Source organism: Polyergus mexicanus, unplaced genomic scaffold, assembly GCF_030449975.1.
Source record: "Polyergus mexicanus isolate NDT 795.1 unplaced genomic scaffold, iyPolMexi1.0 SCAF_11, whole genome shotgun sequence".
NCBI lineage: Eukaryota > Metazoa > Arthropoda > Insecta > Hymenoptera > Formicidae > Polyergus > Polyergus mexicanus.
Window position 1 is genome coordinate 6,355,253 of NW_027223331.1, and position 21,194 is coordinate 6,376,446.

Consider the following 21,194-nt stretch of genomic DNA (forward strand, 5'->3'; position numbering starts at 1 on the left):
AAATCTAGAGAAATTCTTTACCGATGCATTTACTTCTCCAAGCTTTCGACCACTGTGACATTATACGTATATGCTGCCAGTATCTCTACTGAATATACAATTCGATCGTCAGTGTTCTTAATAATGAAATTTGTTATGGCCTGGCAGCCATATGTTTCGCCATGCGGTCTGGAGTAAATATAAAGCGCATATTTTAGCGCCCCTGGCAACTCGCCCTGCGGCAATCCCCGTTAAAATCCCAACGTCACTGATGATGCGGTACCGATGGCCGATGGCGCGACCGTTGCTGTCCCGAAATCGATTTTGTCGAAATCGAATGGTCAAAATGCAACCCGCTTTTACCACGTAACTAGATGCGTCGAAAAACCATTTGACATGTTTTTTTTCCTCCTTTTTTTTTTATCTGTCTTTTTCGAGCGGAGAGAGTCGACCAGATCTCATCTCGCGTGTTGATATTTCCATCCCGTGTGTGATAGAAAGCGTTTGTATAAATAATACGAAAAATATTAGCGACGTACTATTGCCGCACGCAAGAGAAACAGAATTTTTCTCGCATAATAGGTTTAATATAATGCTCGCGAAGAATTCCGCGGTTTTTCATCAGTTTCCGGATTCGTGATAAATTTAATCTTCAACGCTTTGTAACGGCGGCTCGTATAACGTACACATATGCCGGAATGAAGAAAAAGAAAGGGTAAGGAAAGAGAAAAGCAATTTCAAGAGATAATGGAAATAAAAATATTAGAGCTACGATGGATATACGGTGGATATATATGAGTTGCTTATATCAAGAATATTCATTGGCACGATTTTTACGAATACCGATAAAATAAACTTTCGATAAAGTTATGTATACTATATATATAGTATCTATAACTTTATCAAAGAAATTAATTGACGTTTCTGACATTACATAGTTATATGTCCCTGTACTTGGATTATATATATATATATATATATATATATATATGTATATTGGATAGACCGTTTAATCCAAGTACAGGGAGATATTATATGATGTCAGAAATGTCATTTAATTTCTTATTATCGGCGACACAGCATAATTTTCAATGTCGGATTCTAAATACACAAGTATATTACAAGTTCCTCCAAGGTACGTTCGTTTTATATTTTTCTATAAAAATGTTCTCTAACATTACGATATTTAACTCTATATATTCCATTCCATTTCTATATTCGATTTGACATATCGTCGTTAATAACAGTTGCCTTCGATTTTTTTTCTTTCTTTTTTTTTTTTTTTTTTTTTTAATTTGAAAAAGAAGAAAAGAGAGATATTACATTTTTACGTCAATCCAGAGCAAAACTGTGCTATATGTTATTCATCATCATTTATTTATTTTTGATCCATTACGATAAAATTTCGGCCAGTCACCGCGATGACCCCGAGCGAACCCGTTGGCCGATGTGTATGTGTTATAGCGCGACCGTTGTATCTTTCAACGATAAAACAAAAATCAGGATCATGTCATCCATGTTGCCTATCTATTCTGCTCGCCTCACCGAACGTAGCCTTCATATCGAGATAAATAATTTCATTCAATCGGCGAACACGATTCGCGCTGTTCCGGATGCACCGATAAACGAATGATGTGAGAAGCGTCCTCCCCCCCCCCTCCCGTCATCATATACACATTTATGCCTATCGTATATTATGTACTTTTACGTGATTTAGATTCTAGTTCAATCTCTATTGTTATCCGTTGCGTATTATCATTTCATTATTGCATAACATTTCTGTTATCCAATAACGATCATATGAGATTGATTCGCGTTTGCCTAAAATCATCGACGAAGAAGAGCCAATACTTAAATTGTAATTTAAACGTAATCTCTAAACGCTAATTTAAATACTAATTACTTATTAAATACTAATTTAATAAACTGAAATTACTTTAATTGCGTTATCCGCGGTATGAAATTCTTCGAGATTTGCCCTTTTTCCCTTTTGTCTTATTTTTTTTTTTTTTTTTTTTCAAATTTCCATTATAAGATCGTCCCAGGATCAAGAGAGATAATGCGTAAGGTGTCGGAGAAGAAGCTCGACGTAAAAGTAATGATCCATCTCGCCCCCCGGATGTCCAGCTTCGCTTCACGTGTGCGGGCATGGTATTGAAAATCGCGATACAGGGACACGCGGACATCGGAGGAAGCGAGAGATGGATTGAGCGAGAGGGTAAGAGGAGAAAAGGTATGGGGGAGGGGAGCGGTGAAGAGGACGAGTCACAAAGAGAGGCGATCGGGGATGGAGAGGAGCGCGAGAGGTGGTGAAGGGGCGAGTATCGCGATACTCCATCGGACAGAAATCGATACAGGGACGGCCGGGGTAACCGAGTGCGGGAGAAGAGGGTGGGTAGGGGGAGGGGGAGTGGAGGAGGGGTCGGGCTGCCAGCCGAGGGTTTCTGTATTTTTCGCGAAAGCATTACGAACTCGTCCGCAAATATCTCCGGCGCATGGCTCTCAGCTATGCTCGGGGGATTTGCTCGACAGCTACCGGATGCGGCTCTTCTTCGCGATTTCCCGTCATAATGTTGCGATATCGATCGCCATATCCAATCTCGTCGAAATTAATTCTCGACGTATCATTGATCTCGACGTGTCAAGTTTCTCGAATTATCGTCGCGATAAAGCCGACGCGGTACAGAGGACGCGTATATCTTTGCGTCAACAATCTTCGATATATCTTTCCGAAGCGTCGGAGACTCGATCGCGCTTGATCATTCCCCCGTCGCTCTTGTCCGTTTCTCGCCTCTCCTCTATCGCGATTTTTTTTTTTTTTTTCCCCCGTTCGGAAACAATTTCGAGAAAGGGCTAGAGATCGGCGTTTTGTCGCAACGCGCGCGTTGAGTTTTCCACCCCGTGCCGGATGAGAACCACCATGTGCTCTTCGCCACGTAGCGTTGGCAGAGTGCTCGTGATCGATTACTCGTCATCCGCGCGCGATGTCCCGAGTTCGACGCCCACCGCCCGCTGCCAAACCAAACGTACTCCTTTCTTTTTTCCTCCTCTCGCTCTATTTTTTTCTTCTCGCTCCCGCTCCCGCGCACATTCGTCCTCGCTCCTACCTTCCACGTGGTCATCGACCGTGGACGGAGCGTGGTGGTGCGCGCGACGTAGATGCTCGCCGCGAAACGGACGCGTTTTTCGCCTTTTCCCTTTACGACCGACTGGAGATGGGTTATTCTGCAAGTTCACGGAGCGTCAAATCGGAGTCACTTTCCCCCAACGTTCGCGCTTCGATGGAGACAGCGAATTTTTATTTCGTCTGTTCTACGCTCGCGTGTTCGTGAAAAGAGAGCCGTGGGAATATTGGTAAAAATGCGGAGATGCAAGAAACGCATTCGAGAACTTGACGTCGTTCTTATGTCTCTCATCGACCCACTTTGCATCTCCCGAAAACTTTGTACGATTCTTAAAAGATACGAAACTTCCATTTGCCTACAGTATACACGTATGGCAGAGGCATTTTCTCTTGTATATATTTTATACTATTGAGCGAAGAAACAGTTTTGTCGCAATTGAACGATCCACTGAACAATTCATCGAACGCTCGTTGAACGAATAAACTTGCTTCCACATCCGTAAATATAGCGATATCATTCTCGCGGACAAGTTTTATTTCCTTTATGCGAGACAGTTTAATTAAGTAAAATAAGATGGAGAAAAAAAAAATTTTTTCTACGGTAACAATTTGTGCGAATCGTTTTCTAACTCGGCAAGTATTTCCCCAACATCGCGGAATAACTCATTGTCGCAAAGGGGGAGTATTGCCAGAGAAGTTTATAATGAGTGCGACTTGCTACCAAAGTTTTGCCGAAACTTTCGAATATAGTCTCTGCTTCAAAGTCCATTCAAAACTGCAGATCTTATGCTAATGATTCAAATAATCAACATCGACGAACGCCGACGTGTCTTTCGTAGTTGCTCGTGCAGGATTTTATGTTAACGTTAGACTTACCGATCAGTAGGAGCAGCAATAATATCGACTCCATTCCCAAAACCCTAGTGTAGTTTAGATGTAATCAGCTCAACACATTCTTGAAACTCTCCTGAAACAAAGTATGCAGCGAGAAGATTAGAGAGATAAGCTCTTAATCCAGAGTTTCCGGTAATTGATCGGGAGCGAATAATTGAATTGAAAGCGCAAAACTAAAAAGAGATTAAGCAAATGGCTTCTAATCCGCTAATGTTATGTCCGCGCTTTCAAAGCAGACAGGATTTTCAATCAATCGTTTCAATATGTAACGAGAAAATTATACTCATCGCGTAAAAAAAAAAATTACGTAGTAATCACGAATCATATGTAACGGGAGTAATATATATCAGGATAATAACATTTCATCAATTTAAAGCGGATTCCTTAATTTTGCATGTTTTATGACAAGTTTAACATACAATGTTGAGTGTGTTTCTCGTGTCTCTTTCAGCGTGTGGGAACGCGCGGGTCGCGCAAAAGTGTCGGGAGACAATTACCATTATATAATCACATGCGCGACCGACAAGCTCTTACACAAACATACGCGCGTACATAAATGCACGCGCGCGCGGCGCTATGATAAAACGCTTGGTTTGCGACGTCAGGAACACATGTAGCGCGTTGCGTCAAATGGTTCGAGCGCCAGGTCGATGGCCAAAGTCTAACGGAACAATGGTAAAAGGGCAGAAAGATAGAAAGCGACGGCAAGGGACGGTCGGATAAAACGCGGCGTTTCGGCGACGAGGCTTGGTGTGTAGGATTCGGGACAGGGATATGGGGGTGTAGCGGGAGATGAGGGGAGAGAAAGAGAGGGGGACATTCCCGTACCGGAAGCGCAACGGCGGCCATTTTTCACCGCGGTGCGGACATCCGTTTCCGGTTCACGATCACCGCGAAACACAAACAAAAATGGCGGACTCGGGATGAAGACGAGGACGGAGGGACCGGAGGGAGACGCGGAGCGAAAGAGGAAAATGGGAAAGACGGAAATCAAGTGCCGTGAGACAGAGGGGGACCGCGAGGCGGAAAAAGAACGACCGGCTTGACGACACGACGGCGGTTCTGTCGTCCATTGGAAGCCCCTCTTTCTCTCTTTATCTTCTTGGCTTTCTTTTTCTTCTTACCATTTTCTTTTTCGCCCTCGCCGTTGCTTTTACATGTCACGCGTGTAGGATACTCCTCAATCATTCAGGATGTATTTTTAAGATTTTCTTCAGCTTTAGAAGCTTCTCCCTTATGCGCTCACATGCGCGAGATCGAAAACTTTTACGATGCTTAGCGTTAGACGTATCGGTCTTATACTTTTCATCTCACGGTCTGTCTTTCTAGATCCATACTTCGATCACTATCGCTGTGCACAAGTTAAAACTCGAAAGTCGTGAAAGGATGACGAGGAATAGAAGGGAAAAGAAAAACACGACTTCTTAAGTAGCAAATATTAACTTCAATCTTACTTTAGTTGATTCTTTGTCTCGTTGTAAGATTAAAACTCCCGAAAGAGAGCGAGAGAACTATGAAAGTAAACTCGATGTTACAACGAATGCGTTCATAAAGTCTCATAAAAAATAGCACGCGATTATACTATATAAATTTTATACGTTTTAACCCATTATACGAAAAAGGAAGGAGGGAGACGCGCGAAGAGATAAAACCCGTTTCGAGCGGTAATAATGCGAGTTCCGCGGATATAAGGTAGTCGTCTTTGCCGTTCGACGCCAACATACCCGGCATATCCTTGCCAATCTCCGCCCTCGCCGTTCTCAATTTCCATCGTTCTCCTCGGCGATAATAAAGCCTCTTTGTCTTCCATAGGCCGTCGGCGACGGTCTCTTTTCGCGGTTCGCGCCAGGCGTCGTGAAACGAGAGAATGGAAATTTACTTTTCTAGGACGGGGCGCATCTTCGCGCGGCCCCGCTCGATTACCGTATCGGGCGACAAGGACGAATGAGCCCGACGTAACTTGGCACCGATCCGGGCACAAACGAGCTTTTGAGGTGCACCGTCTCGATATCGTAACGATGAGCTTGTCGAGAAGATTACGATAGGCGATACGTGGACGATTGTGGAATTTCTTATCAATAAACCCTAGGGAAAAGGAGAGGGAAATTTTACCATTTGTCTCCCGATTCAATTTTTATCAGACTAAAGATTTCTCGGAGTCGAACGCTTTGCTTGGACCCTTTTCTAACTTAATTCAACAAAAGTCTTCAGTTTCCGAAATATCAATCTTAATATCAATCGAATATATTTATTCGAATCGAAGCAAGAGATTCCAAGCCTTATTGAAGCGGTCCGATTAAAAAAAAAAAAAAAAAAAAAAAAAAAAAAAAAAGTTGACGTAAAGTTCCTCGAGTATCTTCTAATTTTCGGTCTTCGGGGAGTAATTCGGTTTAAGCTGGCACGAGCAATTCCGCAGAAGTTGAATGGCCGCGCGCGCGCGTGCGAGAGAGAGGTAAGACAAGGACGGGCAAGAGTTATGCATTATGATTCGCTCCGTTCCCCCCTTTGCAACCCTCCGGCGCCAACCTAATAACATCACTTGTTGCACGAGCCCCCTCCCCACCCCACCCCTCTGACCCCCACACTAACCCCGACGGGTTTCTCTCTCGCTTCCTCTTGCGCGAAACTATCGCCCACCCGGCACGGCAAAGTCCCCGTGTCTCAAGGATACCCTCCGTCTTATGAATTTCATTTATCTCGAGCACCCGCCGTGAACGCGCGTACGCGTGCGAGCCACACGCCGAGACTACCGTTCTGTGCGTGTATATATTGTATATGCGCGCGCGCGTGTGTGTGTGTGCGCGCGCGTGTTTGTCGATGTTCTCTCGTTCACGAATCTTGAACCGCAATGTCGCATATATGCGAATCCCGCGTCTCTGCATCAACGAATGAAACAGGCTTGTCCTTTATATGCGGTCATTAATCTAACATGACGTTGCTCTGTCACTCACCGCCCTTAAATTCGTTTCATGATACTCGAGAGATGCACGGCGGATTTTTCGCATTGTGACGGTAAAAAAAGTGCCGCGAGAAATTAAGCAATCAGGTAGGGGCGGGCGGGCGGAGGGGGAGGGGGAGGAGGAGGAGGAGGAGGAGGAGGAGGAGGAGGAGGTAGGATAAAATCTACATTTTTCTTTCTACATTTATTTTATACGATGAAAGAACGTGCTGTCCCGTACCGTATGCGATATCGGCACATGTCCTACCTCCGGGTATAACCGCAATTTATTAGAAGGGAAAAAAATTGACACGGAACGTCCCTGAGACCTCGTCGCACTTTCGTAGCCGCAAGTTTTAAATTGCACTGGTAATTTAGCGATATGGCAGCTTTTAGCAAGCGGTTCATAACTATTCGATGAACGGTTAGTTTCATCCAACTACGGGAATATACCATCCTGAAACGAATCAATTCGTTCCAGGAATTTTTTAATTAAACGTTCCCTTTCTTTGCTTCGTTACGCGTGCGGCCGACCAATGCGTGACTCGCTTACACAGTATATACGGCGTTACATGTATGAATGCAAGTCGAGTTTGTATGCGTGGGTACGTGCATGTGTGCGTTATAAATGGAATAACACATGAGAGAAATATAGAAAACACAAATTTTTAGCTTTGCAAAGAGGGACATGCTTGAGAAAAATTTTATAGCTATTTATTATTACGCTATCTTTATTACATTGATACGATGATAGAACGAAAATTCGCTCCACCTATCCTTCCGCGACGTGTCCCAAGATTTTACAAAACGGAAAAGGATATACATACAATTTATTACTTTGTCGGTTATTAAAGCGTTTACGAGAGATAATTCGGTTGAGATGTATGATGAGTCGTAAAATACACGGTATCGTGAAATCACGTCTCTCGAGAAGGCGCGAGTGCGAAGGACGACGGGTGTAAAAGGATAAACAGTAAAGCGAGATTGTTCGAATGACTTTGCGCTCTTTGCGCGTCGGCGGCCCCCCCATCGTGGGCGCATCGTTAACGAAACTTCGCTGGAATTTCAACGCGCTCATTCCTCACCGCGCAATCACCGCCATATATCACGAAAACCACACCAAAGTATCAACCTGACACGTCTGCTCGTTAATGCGAAAACGATCTCAAGTACACTGTCGCGCCAAGGATCTATCAAATGCAAGGATGGCCTCGCGATGCGAGATTCCAAATTACAGTTTCATTTATAAGCAATTAATAGTAATTCTTGATAAAAAAAATAATCTGGATAAATTTGCAGAGTGGAAGATCTGTGCTCCTTTTAGAGGAAAATTGTTGTAAAGAACTTAGATTTTACGAATCAGCGTGAAATATAAAATTGTTTACTACCTCCGATTAAAAGCGCCTCTGTTTTGAAACGAGTTACGTGGCTTCCGCAAAAAAATAAAAAAAATAAAAAAATAAAAATAAATAAATAAATAAAAACAAAGCAAAAGAAAAGAAAAACGAGCGAATAAAATGTACTTGATAATAGGAGCTCCGGGCAATTTTAATCGAATCGAAAGCCGCGGGAGATATTCTGATTGTAATTCGATAAAGTTTCGCTCACGCTCGTTACATTGTCAGATCGCATAAAGCATAAATTCGGACGGTGTTTAACGAAGGCGAGAAAGAGAGGGCTTCGCCCGCTGGTTACTGGAAATATCGCGGTACCAGTGTTTCACCACGGTGAAAATAATCGACTGCCGGCTGTCAACGTGTGCTTGAATTGTAGGCAATAATAGCATCGCTGGTACGCGGGATTAAAAGCGATGGAAAAACTGCGCCGCACTCGAGATATATCGCTGCCCGATATATATATTTTCGCGTTAAGCTTTCTGTTTTCACGCAACACCGCAGAACGCGATTCAGTCGAAAAGGTTATATTTCGACGAGTCCCCTTCCGGGGCGTGCCGAAAAATCGTGGAATTATTTCCAAAAATCAAGTATTTAAATTTATTTTGAAAATTCTCACACGGCGTCGTCATTACAGAGTTACAACATTTACGAGGGCATGCGTATCCCCGAAAAATCGAAATAAGAGTGAGACATCGCGAAATGTCATTTATAATTAGAGAATTCATACATGTGTGTTCTCCTTTAGTGATTTTTCAAGCTATTATCTATTTTAAATTGCTTTCCTATTTTCTGTATAGCCTCTCGAATATCTCTGAAAGTGACATTGTCAAATAATAATATTTCGGTGAAATGAATTTTCGATGCTTTGTTATATTTTTTTAGTTCCGGAATTTCAATTTTCTGCAGCTTTAGTTGTACATGTGCATGCGTGTGTACACGCGTCCATTTAAAATATAAATAAAAGATCTATATTTTATACTTCATGATCGCGTTTAAAAAAATATAAGTATTAACGTAATATTTATAAAACAAATATTGCGACTCTCTTTCACTATCCGTATACATACATATAAACATGCTTGTAATTGACTTATTGTCAACGAATGATGAATGTTAAGTCTCGCCTACCATTCGAAAAGTTCATTTACATATCTATAGCCCGTGCAAGTTTTCGGTCGTAAAAGAGAACGGTAGTCATTACGAATATATTTCGTTGCTCCTCCTTACAGATGCGAATTAATTCCAATGACTTTAAAGTTTCAATAATCGTCGAAATATTAGAAGAAAAGGCATTCTTTGCAAAACGTGAATTAAGGGTGTAATAAGCGTATAAAAACACTCATTATGCATTGTGAAAATATGTTTAATGCCACGGAAGGCACCAATGTATCAAAAGAGCTTTCGAGCTTTCGTCGCTTTTGAATCTGCGTTACGAGTTCTGCGCACAATGTGAATTCATAAATGGCTTCGAGGCGAAGAACGAGGGTATTTCTGCGTAATACTGTGCTTTCTTCTGTAAAACACAATCGCGCAATTAACTCCTGCTTCGTTAACAGCCTCTTTATAGATGGAGAAGGAAGTATCGAAGATCCTAACATTCATCGTGGCCGAGTATAATTTTACGTGAAACAGAAGGCCAAGAAAAGATTATAAATGAGACCAGAAAAAAGATTGTATACGTATTTTCGTGTTTGTGTCACTCATTATTTGCGTCATTCATTATTTGTGTCACTCATTAATTATGACAATCATCGTTCAAATGTCAATTCATGTTCATTTATGTTTCAAACTTATGCAAAAATATCTATATCTCACACGTGCATGATTTTATACATATAATATTATATTTTACTTTACAAAATTAAAATATATCAAACATACGTATTAGATGCATCAGTTTACGTTAATTGCTACTCTACTAAAAGACGAAAGATTCCTTCGAAACTCTCTTAAACGGATTCGTCTGATAAATTCTCTTTATTTATCCCGCGCTTAATTTTTTATCGAATAATCGGGAAAGCCCAGTTGAAAACAAGATGAAAAGGAGAACGAGAAATAAAGCGAAATGAAAAGAAAGCAATGACGGAGAATAAGACAGGGTGCGGTGATGCGGTGGATACAAACGAGAATAGAAGGAATCGCGCGGGAGAACGTTGGAGGATGTACCGTCGTTCCAAAAGGATAGATCGTTAAGCTACTGCTGAATGGGAGGAACGGGAGAGACGTCTTCCCTTTCTGTATGGCTCTTCGTTCGGTCTTTTCTTCCGCCTGTCCCCCCGGCCGACTTTCCGATTTTCTACGTCGTCGCGAAGAAAGGATATTGTTCCGCCCACACAGTATAGCAGCGACGCGGCGGGGGCAGCCGCGAAAGAAAAAAAAAAGGGGATATCCCAATGAGAATTTTTCATCAGTCCGTTGCCAAAGTGCTGATTAGCGACAACCAAGCCGACGAAATTGTTTTCCGCACCCGTTTCCCGCGACGCCGAAACTCGGCTTCGATCCTCGAAATTCAATTTGAAGGACCTCGAGCAAATCGCAGTCAATATTATCCGTGCATTTTTATCGCTGGACCAGTTGAACGAGCGATTCAACATTTTCGTTACCAATAGCGTTCATACATAAATAACGAGGGTCGGTTGGTTGATATCTCGTGTAAATATAATAATAGATATGATGTTAGATCAAAAGTTATAATCCCGAAATTTAATAGTCAGAAGTTTTGCTATCTTTGGTACCGCGTATCGATACCGTGGTGTGCACAGGATGAAGTACGACTTATATGTATAAAGCGTTCCGGAAATATCGTTTATATTTTCAACCGCGAATTACATCACGAGATAGAGTATCAAATATTTTATCAATTAAACCTTAAAAAAATCTCCGTTTAAAAAAAAATACAATTCTTGATATAGTATAATCTTTTTTTAGAATTATGCTTTGTCCAATCTTTTCTTACTCCATACGCGATTGACGTAAAAGCTCAATGTTACGACGAGTAATTAATAATAGCATAGATAATATCAGAATCAAATGCAAACGCATCGATAAATTATCCATCTTATTATAATATTAATCCATAAATAAATTACTCATTAATTAGTAAGTATATTTTATGCTGCAACAATTTGCGGAAATTGTTATTGCTGTCTATAATTCATTATCATTTCATGTTATTAAATTGCCTGCTTCAATATCGTAAAATCTCAAAATAGCCAAATATTTATTCCGTGAAAATTTTGCGCAGTGATATGGAAAAACCTAATTTCTCTCCGAATGCTCGAAATTATGTATATAATTGAGTTTTATATGTACTATTATATATGTTATGTATACAAAAAAAAAATTTTGAAAATCTTTAATTTTTTAATTAAAAATAATTTATCGAATTTTCTTTTTTTTTCTTTTTACAGAATTTATATTTTGCAATATAAATTATATGAAATATACTCAGAGTCTTAATAAAATTAAATTCTGAAAAATATGATAGCTTTTCTGAGCCCGATATCCCTCCCTATTATTTTTTATAATAATTAATATTCCGATATGCAATCTGCATTCATAATCAACATTTTAACAAATTTATTAGTAATATTATATTGATAGGCAAACTGTATCATTAATGTATTACTCAGTTACTATACGTTGCATTTGCCAAGCATTATGAACATCACAGACTATATAATTATTGCATTATCAAATAGTTAAATAAGCATTCGCATGATTATAATATTGTCTATTATTGGCTGAATCGAATCAATCATTTTTTTACTCTCGAATAAAGATAGTGAATGGAAAATTACCTTAATTTATCTTGTCGTTTCAAAAAATATTTATTTGTGATTATTGAATGTTAAAAAAATCTCTCGCTTTAAACTTTTATAAGAATTTGCTGCTGAAGTTGCCCGTTAGTTACGAGACTGCACGTAAACACGGATGTTTTCACAGTTTCAACATTTCTCTTTTCCAAACGGTTTATTCAAATGAGAAAGAGATTAGAAAAGTCGTCTAGGAAGAACAAACATCAAGAGAAATATCTCAGCAACTTGGAGAAGCTATTTCAGATAAATGATCCTGGTGCATTAGCATCTTCCACGTACATTCCGCATTTTATTAATTTCCCTCCAGGATCCTCTACAATATTTATATAAATTTACTCCCACAGAGCAGCACATTCTCCCGACGTTATCCATCGAATCGCGATCAGCTTTTCGCCACTTCAGCATTTATCCAACCGGAAATTAAACCTGCCGCTTGGCCGATCCGTTCGTCTTTCTCGCTTTATCCCCCTTCCGGATTGCGGAAGCGGAACCTCTTCGCGTACTCTCCTTCGTAGCCCTGGCGACATGGAAACGATCTCCGAGATGTACCGTGGAGTGACCAGAAAGTAATATCGTTGCGGGTATTGGCCTGTGATCGAATCGATCTAGAATTTGCATCGCCGCTTCTCCGGTTATAGCCGTTATATCGCGGGTCTCGAGTAATATACCGGATGTCCGCGATGATGACGCAAAACCCGACGAGACGAGATGTAATTCAATAATTATGCGGTTTGACATATCCGCGATGTCACATTTTTTTGAGAAGACCAAATTATAAGTAACTCCGTTACACGACTTAAATAAACTCGACGACACAGACGAGCGCACAGAGCGACCGATACTCGCGTGCGATTTTCCGGTCATAAAAAAAAAAAAAAAAAAAGTACGCGAACCGCCGTCGTTTCCTCCGTCGTTTCATCGACGGAGCCGCCATCGTTTACCCGCTGGCGAATAAAACCCGCCCGTCTCCGTCGCTTCCTGCGGCGTTGTCGCGGAAACGGAAGAACGCGTATTCGGAAAAGTGGACGTCCATTACGTCCACTCGCGTCGCTCTGGATGGAAAATTCCCTGCCGTCGCCGGTACGCACTCGCTCACTCGCTAGGGTCTATAGACGCGTAAATGGCGTTAGCGGCAGAGGGAGATGACAGAGAGAGAGAGAGAGAGAGAGAGAGAGAGAGAGAGAGAGATCCCGGGGACGTTACCGGCACATAGAGAGAAGCTTCGCAGATTTATGTCCTATTCATTACTGGGCGACACACCGACGTGGAGAGTGCGAGCGGGCCCGCAACTCGCCCGCTCCGCTTTCAACCCCCGTCGTCGCTTTTGCCCCCGTCCACGTCCGGTTCTACACCGCGCGGGCACCGATATGTTTACCGTGTTGCAAACTGGTGTTTGCTCGACGCGCGTAGCACCGCTCGTGGCGAATTGTGTGTATGTGTGTTTGTATATATATATATGTGTGTGTGTGTGTGTGTATGTGTATGTCCGTGCCACCCGTCGCGATGCTAACGTACGTCGTGTGGGTGGCGATACATTAATGATAGGCGGACAGACTCTCGAATAGTTCGGCAATGTAAGCGCGCGGGGTCGGGGACGAAACAGCCCTCCCTTCTTTCGATCGACCCCAACATGCCTGGGAAAAAATGGACTCGATGTATTAATTAAATAATCATATACAATCATTTATAGTCAAATCCGAACTTTGGCGCGAGATGTGATCTTATCTTTGTATAATGATATTTGGCTACATCTGTTTTCTCATATATAATCAGATCTAGTCGAATATCATTATATAGGATAAGATATAATTATACATATTCAGATTATATATCGCGCCAAAACATTTTCGGATTTAACTGATATATATGATCTTATATAATTACATAAGCTTATTTTTTCTCGGATGTCAAAAGACAAAAAAATTAATCTTAACTTCAATCAAAGTCCAATCGGCCCGGTAGATCCGACTCTTAGAATTGATTAATTATTATTTAAAAAACGATTTTTTTTTTTTTTTTAAATTGAATACTGCAGATATCGAATATTATTTCTATTGGAAAAATTCATTCTTATTAGAATACATTCTTATATATGTATAAAAGAAATTGTAAATATTGCATAAGAAAAAAATTACAAGTAAATACGATTTTACAAGTATCTAATAGCCTCTTCTTGATATCGCCAACATTAATTTGTTATCCCGCAGGCAATTTCCTTCGGCTAACTCCGGCAAGCTAAATCGTATAGCGGGTATTCGATTATATCGGTGAAGCCATTTGCATTACCGGAATAGGAACAAAGTGGCGCGGGTCGCGACTGTCGCGATCGAAGCCGCTTATATTTAAGTCAGGATATTTACGTTAACGGTATACAACGGAGACAAGAACGAAAGACATTCGTGCTCCAACATGCCAGCGCGAACGCTCGACGCCATTCGATCGGAGTTCGATCGAATATTGCAAATTCGCCGCGTAATACAGGGCTTGTGCATACGCCTGCTCGTATATATACATGTACGAGTATTCGAGGTTGCGCTGCGGTATCGTCGCGTTTGATGGCGTGGCCATTCTCGCTGAATTACGATGGAAGTGTGCACCGGGTGCACCCTCCTACCCTCCCAGTCGCCACACCCTCTCTCGTCGTCGCCGCCGGTGGTGGTATTCCGGCCCGGTGATTTCCCGTCGCCTAACTATACGCGAGCAGAGCTGCTAGAGTCGCTCGGAACATCGCATTACGGTCTTATCTGACTCGCTGTCTGACGAAAAAAAACAAAAAAAAAAAACCAAGAGGAAAAAGAAAAGGGAAAAAATTCGTATCTCGCGTTTCGAGGCTCGCGAGCGAAGGATATTCCCTGGATCGTCGCTGATTGCGACTCGATTGATTCGATTTTACCCCGCTTAATTCAATTTTATCGCTTAAATTTCTCGCGCCACTCGTGTAAACAAAAGTGTCAATTCGAAAATGAGATATATAATTTTTTTAATTACCTCGAAGGATTCTAGTGCCCGTTATAATACCCCGTGCTCTCTTAGAGTCGCGTGCAGGAGAGGATCCTTTGAACTATGACCCGCGAGAGATAATGACTCGTATTTACCGTCCCCTTTAATTTTTCCAAAGCGCGCGCTGGAAAAGATGGGTCCTTGCAAAAGACGTTGCTTTCATACGCGACATGACAAATAAAAAAATGAGAAAAAAAAATGTGTCTGACATATCGCGGAGCTTATTTCGCTTTCATCGTGCCAACTCTGACCCTCCACATCCAGTTTATTCTACTACCGTATTCTCATGTAATCTGTAGATTTCCTCTCTTATTTATCATGATTAAAACTCACTATACGAGTGATATCAAATATTTTTATATTTTTCGACAGCGGGATTTAAATCTGTGACCGTGGGTATTATTTCATTTGATATGAAAATATTTGACGTTGATGTGACGGTGATGTTAGGGATATAGTGCGTATAGACTTTTATTTTCTAATCGTATTCTCCAATATATTTCGGCTTTACCGTACCATTTATTCGTTTTATAGCTTTCTGTGTGTCGGATCTAACTTAATTTACGGCTGACAATTAAACGATCAAGCGTGTGATAAAAAGAGATTCGATGATCTGGTGGAAACGCGCGGCCCTCGGCGTGCATTGATGATCTGTTTGTGAAAGATTAATGCCTACGGAAGCTTTATCAGTCATGTCGGCGAACTTTTATCGCGCGTCAAAAGTTCTCCCATTTCGTCGGCGAACGGTGCGAGGCGGACGTGTGTTATCGAAGTATCGGATCACCCGATAGCAGACAAATCGATAATGTCACACCCCTACCGTATTAGCGGCAATCTCTTTCCAGGGAGAGAAGAGAAAGAGGTGTGTTTGGTTACAACCAGTTTATTAAGATTTGCAAGTCTCTTGCTTTCGTAAATCGTTGTATCGTCAAGTGTTAAAATAAATTAGCTGCTATACGTTTTGTGACATTAAAAGCTAATAAATGTCGATAGAAAGTATGCGCAGTGTACATTTGACAGATGGTCCGCACTATTAACGTAATCGCAGATAACCAACGTATATCGCGCGAAAAACAAATATGACAGAGTTCGAATAAGGTAAAGGTAAACAAACGACACGCGCAGAATATGAAAAACAAATGTTTAAATATTTACAAGAGATAAATATATTTGTACGCCTTCTCTCTCCCTCCATCTCTCTCTCTCTCTCTCTCTCTCTTCCTATATGCTATCTTGCGCTTTGCCATAGGAGTGAATAATTGCTGGATTTACAATCTTCGTAGATAAATTTATTCTCTTGCGGGACATATGTGAACTTGTCTTGTATTAAAGCGCAATCAATTTCCATGCTGTATAATTCTACCAAACTTGGGCTTAATTTCGAAATGTAAGTTCATATCTAAAGCAGCTGCTGTTGCCTGACATTTGGACTGATAGTCAAGCCGTAGGAACTGAAATCTTTAGGGGTGACACTGATGTATCGTCCCGTAAATGTCGAGCGAGATCCGTCGACTACGTTCCGAGAGACATTCGCGATAGACGGAAATGCGCGAGAATATTTTGACGGAGGAGAAAAACCTTGTTTTGGTGTGTCTGGATTTTTTTGACCCGCGCATATCTTTATCATGAATGTACAAAGAGGATGGCGGGAGAGATTTACATGCAAAAATCCGTATCGCGCTCGCTCCGGAAGATCGATAAAGCGATAGACATTCTTTTCCCGTCTCGCTGTTTCGATACATTCGCGAATGCGATCGACGGGCATTCGCTTTACAAAGAGCAATTCAACGAGATATTATTGCGCTAACCAGAAACCACGTTAAACGATTGCTACAACGTTAACGCGTCGAGAGCGAACGCTCGTGTCCGTTGTGATATTGGACACTTCTACATGACGCGCGATATTTCCTTTTACACGCAACGCATTTCGACGCAAATTTACATCCCTAATCGTGCGTTTGTGATTAGCAATATTATTTTTAACTATTTCGAAGCCTATAACCTTCATATACATTCGTATCAAAATGGAATCATTTCAAATCTAAGCTATAAATTATCTTTATTGAAATTATTACGCTTTGAAATTCAAGAATAAAATTATATTCAGATGACGGATTACACATCTCGTTTTTCTAAAATGATGAAAAATCTATCTACAACGTACGAAAAATCTACGACACGCGATATCTTTTTTTCGTTAAAAGCGCGCGACACACGTGTTCGATAACGATAATCGACAAATGATATACCATCGATTGCGCGCTGGCGGCGTGTTGTCCGACCCGAAAAATTCCCATTCAACGCTGTAAAGTACAATACAAAAGGCTAACATTTTGTCGCGCGTAATGCGAGAACTACCATAGGTACGCTTACGCGCGTTGCCGGGCCATTGACTCTCAAACGTTGCGCACAATGAAATACTTTCCAATACCCGCGTACACCCCTCCCGGCAACCCTTTAAACGAACGAGTCACACGGACGTGACTCGACGACCGTTTCGCTCCTCCGGCCACCCCTGTAAATAGGACGGGTTTATCGTTACCGATGCGCCTGCGGAATCCCCTAAGGGCAATCATAAGGTGTTTATATTACGCAATATGCGACTGCTGGGAGCAGCTACCCTAATCGCCGAGGACACGCGCGCGCGTGCGTTGCGGACGAGATGAGGGTTAGACGCTTATCTTCTGTATATATACACTGTAATCCCGTTGAAACAGTGATTTAGCGACGCGAATACTATGCGCGGAATACGCCGGTGTAATAAATGACCGTTTACCTAGATAAGGTCCCAGCACTCCGCGCCTCCATTATCTCCGCAATAAGGGATCTTGATGCCCCGAATATGCGTGGATCATTGAATCCATCAATTTCTCACATTATGCGTCGCGACAAATTGATGTAACGGCAAGTGAGATCTCTCGATTCTATTTTATTTCAATATTTCTTAACAATATATTGATAATTTATTTTTTAATAATATTGATATTTTACTTTGTGTCCTGCGCGCCGCATTTTCGACAAATGTGTGATGCTTGTGATTTAATATTGTTGCGGTATGTTGCTAAAGATAATTTTTAGAAAGGTGTTAGAATATATATATATATATATATATCTTCCTCTCCAACGATATACGACAAAAATAATTGTGCTCTGCTTTAGCGACGTGTTACATTAAACTGTTATGCCAGTGGTCATTATCGTCGGTCGTTGCATCAAGATTATTATGATAATTATTTTGAATAGTGTACGTGTAATGAGCATATTTTTGACTTGTTGATTGCTATAGACACAACGCATCTCATATAATACATTTTAGAGTAATCTTCAAAATCATATATCTTGAAAGTTGATCGAAACGAAATTTCGAATTTCGAAGAGGTAAAATAAAATTGTCGCGACAAAAATTCGCGAGATTTTCTTTCTAATCCAAACGCAATTTATACCTAATAAAATAAAACGTGCGTAATAAAATAAAACTTCAATGATGAGTGAAATGAAACATGCTCATGCATGCGTGTAGTTGCAAAGTTTCCTCTTATAGACACACGTTCACGCCCCTAAATCCGTCTAAAAAAAAAAAAAAAAAAAGACGATTTGAAGGATATTGGTAAGAGAGTTTTTCAGACGAGCGAGCACATCGGAAATTGTTTCCGTGGCATAAATTCTTAGTGCGAAATTCTCCGGGGAATTAGGGTTTCCCGATCCTCGATAAAGATGCTGGCACCGGTGGAATATAAACTACGGAGTGAACTCCAAGTCTCTCTCTCTCTCTCTCTCTCCCTCGGTGAACTCGTCGGGAAGAATACAGGAAGAGCGAAACCAACGATTGGATAAGGGATATTTCTAAGCCTTCGTGAATGTGACAATTTTATCCGGTATTTTTACCGATACTCGCTCGTATAATGTTGAATTTGTCCGAGATCTTTCTCGTCGCCCTCCATTAACAGACGAGCGATATAAAACGTGGAATATTTTTTTAATGGAGATACACGAGACGCGGCTGTCATCTTCGAGGTACGAGCGCGTGCATAATGTATATACGACATGTTAATTTTATAAAGTTTCAAAGTTTATATCACATCAGCGTATATAATCACCGCGTTGTAGACCTCGAGTAGATTGAAAAGTATAAAACGTTCAAGTATCTCCGAAGAAACGTGCTCGATCGAGCGAGGCGTCGTCTCTCTTCCATTTCGCGATGATTGCGCGCGATTGTATCGAACGGTCGAACATTCACGGCAGAATATTTGACCCGACGAGTGAGGACCTTTCTCGAGTTGAGACAAAAGCGGTTCCCGAAATCAGCTCGTGTTTCATCGATCGCGCCGATACAGGCTGAGGGCCGCGGAAACCGCGATCGCGAGTGCGCTAATTCGAAAGATCGCTTTTGAATTAGCTCGACGATACGCTAATATTATACAATACATCAGAGGTGCCCGCGCTATATCCCCGGGAAATATATTATCGATTAATCGAAACGTTCGGGATATCGTATCCCGGAATGGTTAACGAACGATTATCGTAAGGTTCGATAATTAATTTTGTTAACATTTATTTTTATTTGTTAAAAACTAGCAACGTAAACTTTCTATATATATAGAATTTAGTCACGAATTTGCGCAGAATAAATTCATTGCGATCTGCTTCTTTTTTGCTACAATATTTTTTTGTCTCGTTCGACGTGCGTAGATAGCAATCGTTTACGATACATCTGGATCAAACACGATTCTATAAAATGTCAAAATGTCACGTGAAAACAAAGATATATTGATTCGAAGCACGCTATATGAGTCAAAGCAATTCGGGGAGTTTTTTTTTTAGGGGAGGGGGAGGGGGAGGGGAAGGGGGATGAAAAGGGAGGAAGGGAGTTACGACTCTCTTAATGAATTAAATATTCGTGTTGCATATCTATTTGACGGTTGATCCGATGATGGCTACCTTGTAGTCGCCTACGGCTACTAGGCGCTGTCCGGTCAATAAATCTAAACGTATCGAAGGGATTATATTGAACATCCGCGAGTTCCATGGCTTGCCGTAGCTCTACGGCGCATTAGCCGTAATTACGGCGACTTGGCGCGGATCTACCGGCTGGCGACGACGCATCATGTAGATCAAACGTTGTCGCAATAATGATGGAGCGCCTTGAAACTGGGGCGGATAGAGGGGGTAAAATGGGGTTTGGTCTCATCGGCCTTTAGTCGGCTTTTGACCCCGCTTTCGTCGTTATTAGCTCCCATACGTGAACGTGGACGTGGACGTCTGATCATCCTGGAGACATTGCCCTCCCTCTCTCTCTCTCTCTCTCTCTCTCTCTCTCTCTTTCTCCTTCTCTCTCGTTCTCTGCTGATCATGCTGGTGTATCGCCCTCACATCCTGCCATCGGTCGCACGTGACGCACGGCTCATATATACGCTCGTATGCGAGTATATACGATGTTACGTGAACGGATCGGTAGATATCTTGCGGTATGGACGTTCTCCAAATACACGTTACATTGGTTATATATACACGCGAAGGTACTAGAAATTGTCCCGTTGTTCTCGTTGTTCTCGTCCTGCTGACACCCATCGCAAAATACGAGTGACGCCGCCGAGAATCGAACACGGGAGCCGATCATTTCAATCAATTTTCAAAAAGAGATATCGATTTCTCCCGATTGATATTTTAATTAACAATTTCTCTGCACTAAAATCTTTTCTGTATTTTAATCCGCGATTATGCAGAAAATAAAGGCTATTATTTACACAGTGCTTTACAATAGTTATACTCTTATTCGTTGCGTGAAGCATTATTTTAAAATACATTTGTAGAATAAAGTGAGTTGTCGTACTCGTTTGGCAAACGTAATCATATTTAGATAAGTTATTTATAATTTTACTTAAGTTTCTGTATTTTATTTTCTTCATCTCTCGACGTAAAATAATTGGATAACATTCAAAAATGTGCTTTATTAGATTTTCCAGTAACTAAGTAGAGGCTGATGCTAAATTCAATGTTTATTTATATCGCGCATCGTAGAATAGCAACGCGGATTGTACAACGGT

The 21,194-nt window shown here is 41.3% G+C and overlaps 1 protein-coding gene across 5 annotated transcripts in view; it reads right to left on the bottom strand.

Annotated features, from left to right (window-relative positions):
- Dscam3 (Down syndrome cell adhesion molecule 3) overlaps positions 1 to 21,194 on the bottom strand; it is a 94,440-nt gene that overhangs the window by 41,589 nt on the left and 31,657 nt on the right. For all 5 annotated transcript variants that reach the window (XM_070303898.1, XM_070303897.1, XM_070303896.1 and 2 more), the window contains exon 3: positions 3,980 to 4,070. In XM_070303898.1, the coding sequence (XP_070159999.1) occupies positions 3,980 to 4,013 (34 nt within the window). In that variant the 5' untranslated portion in view covers positions 4,014 to 4,070. The remainder of the gene's footprint in view (positions 1 to 3,979; positions 4,071 to 21,194) is intronic.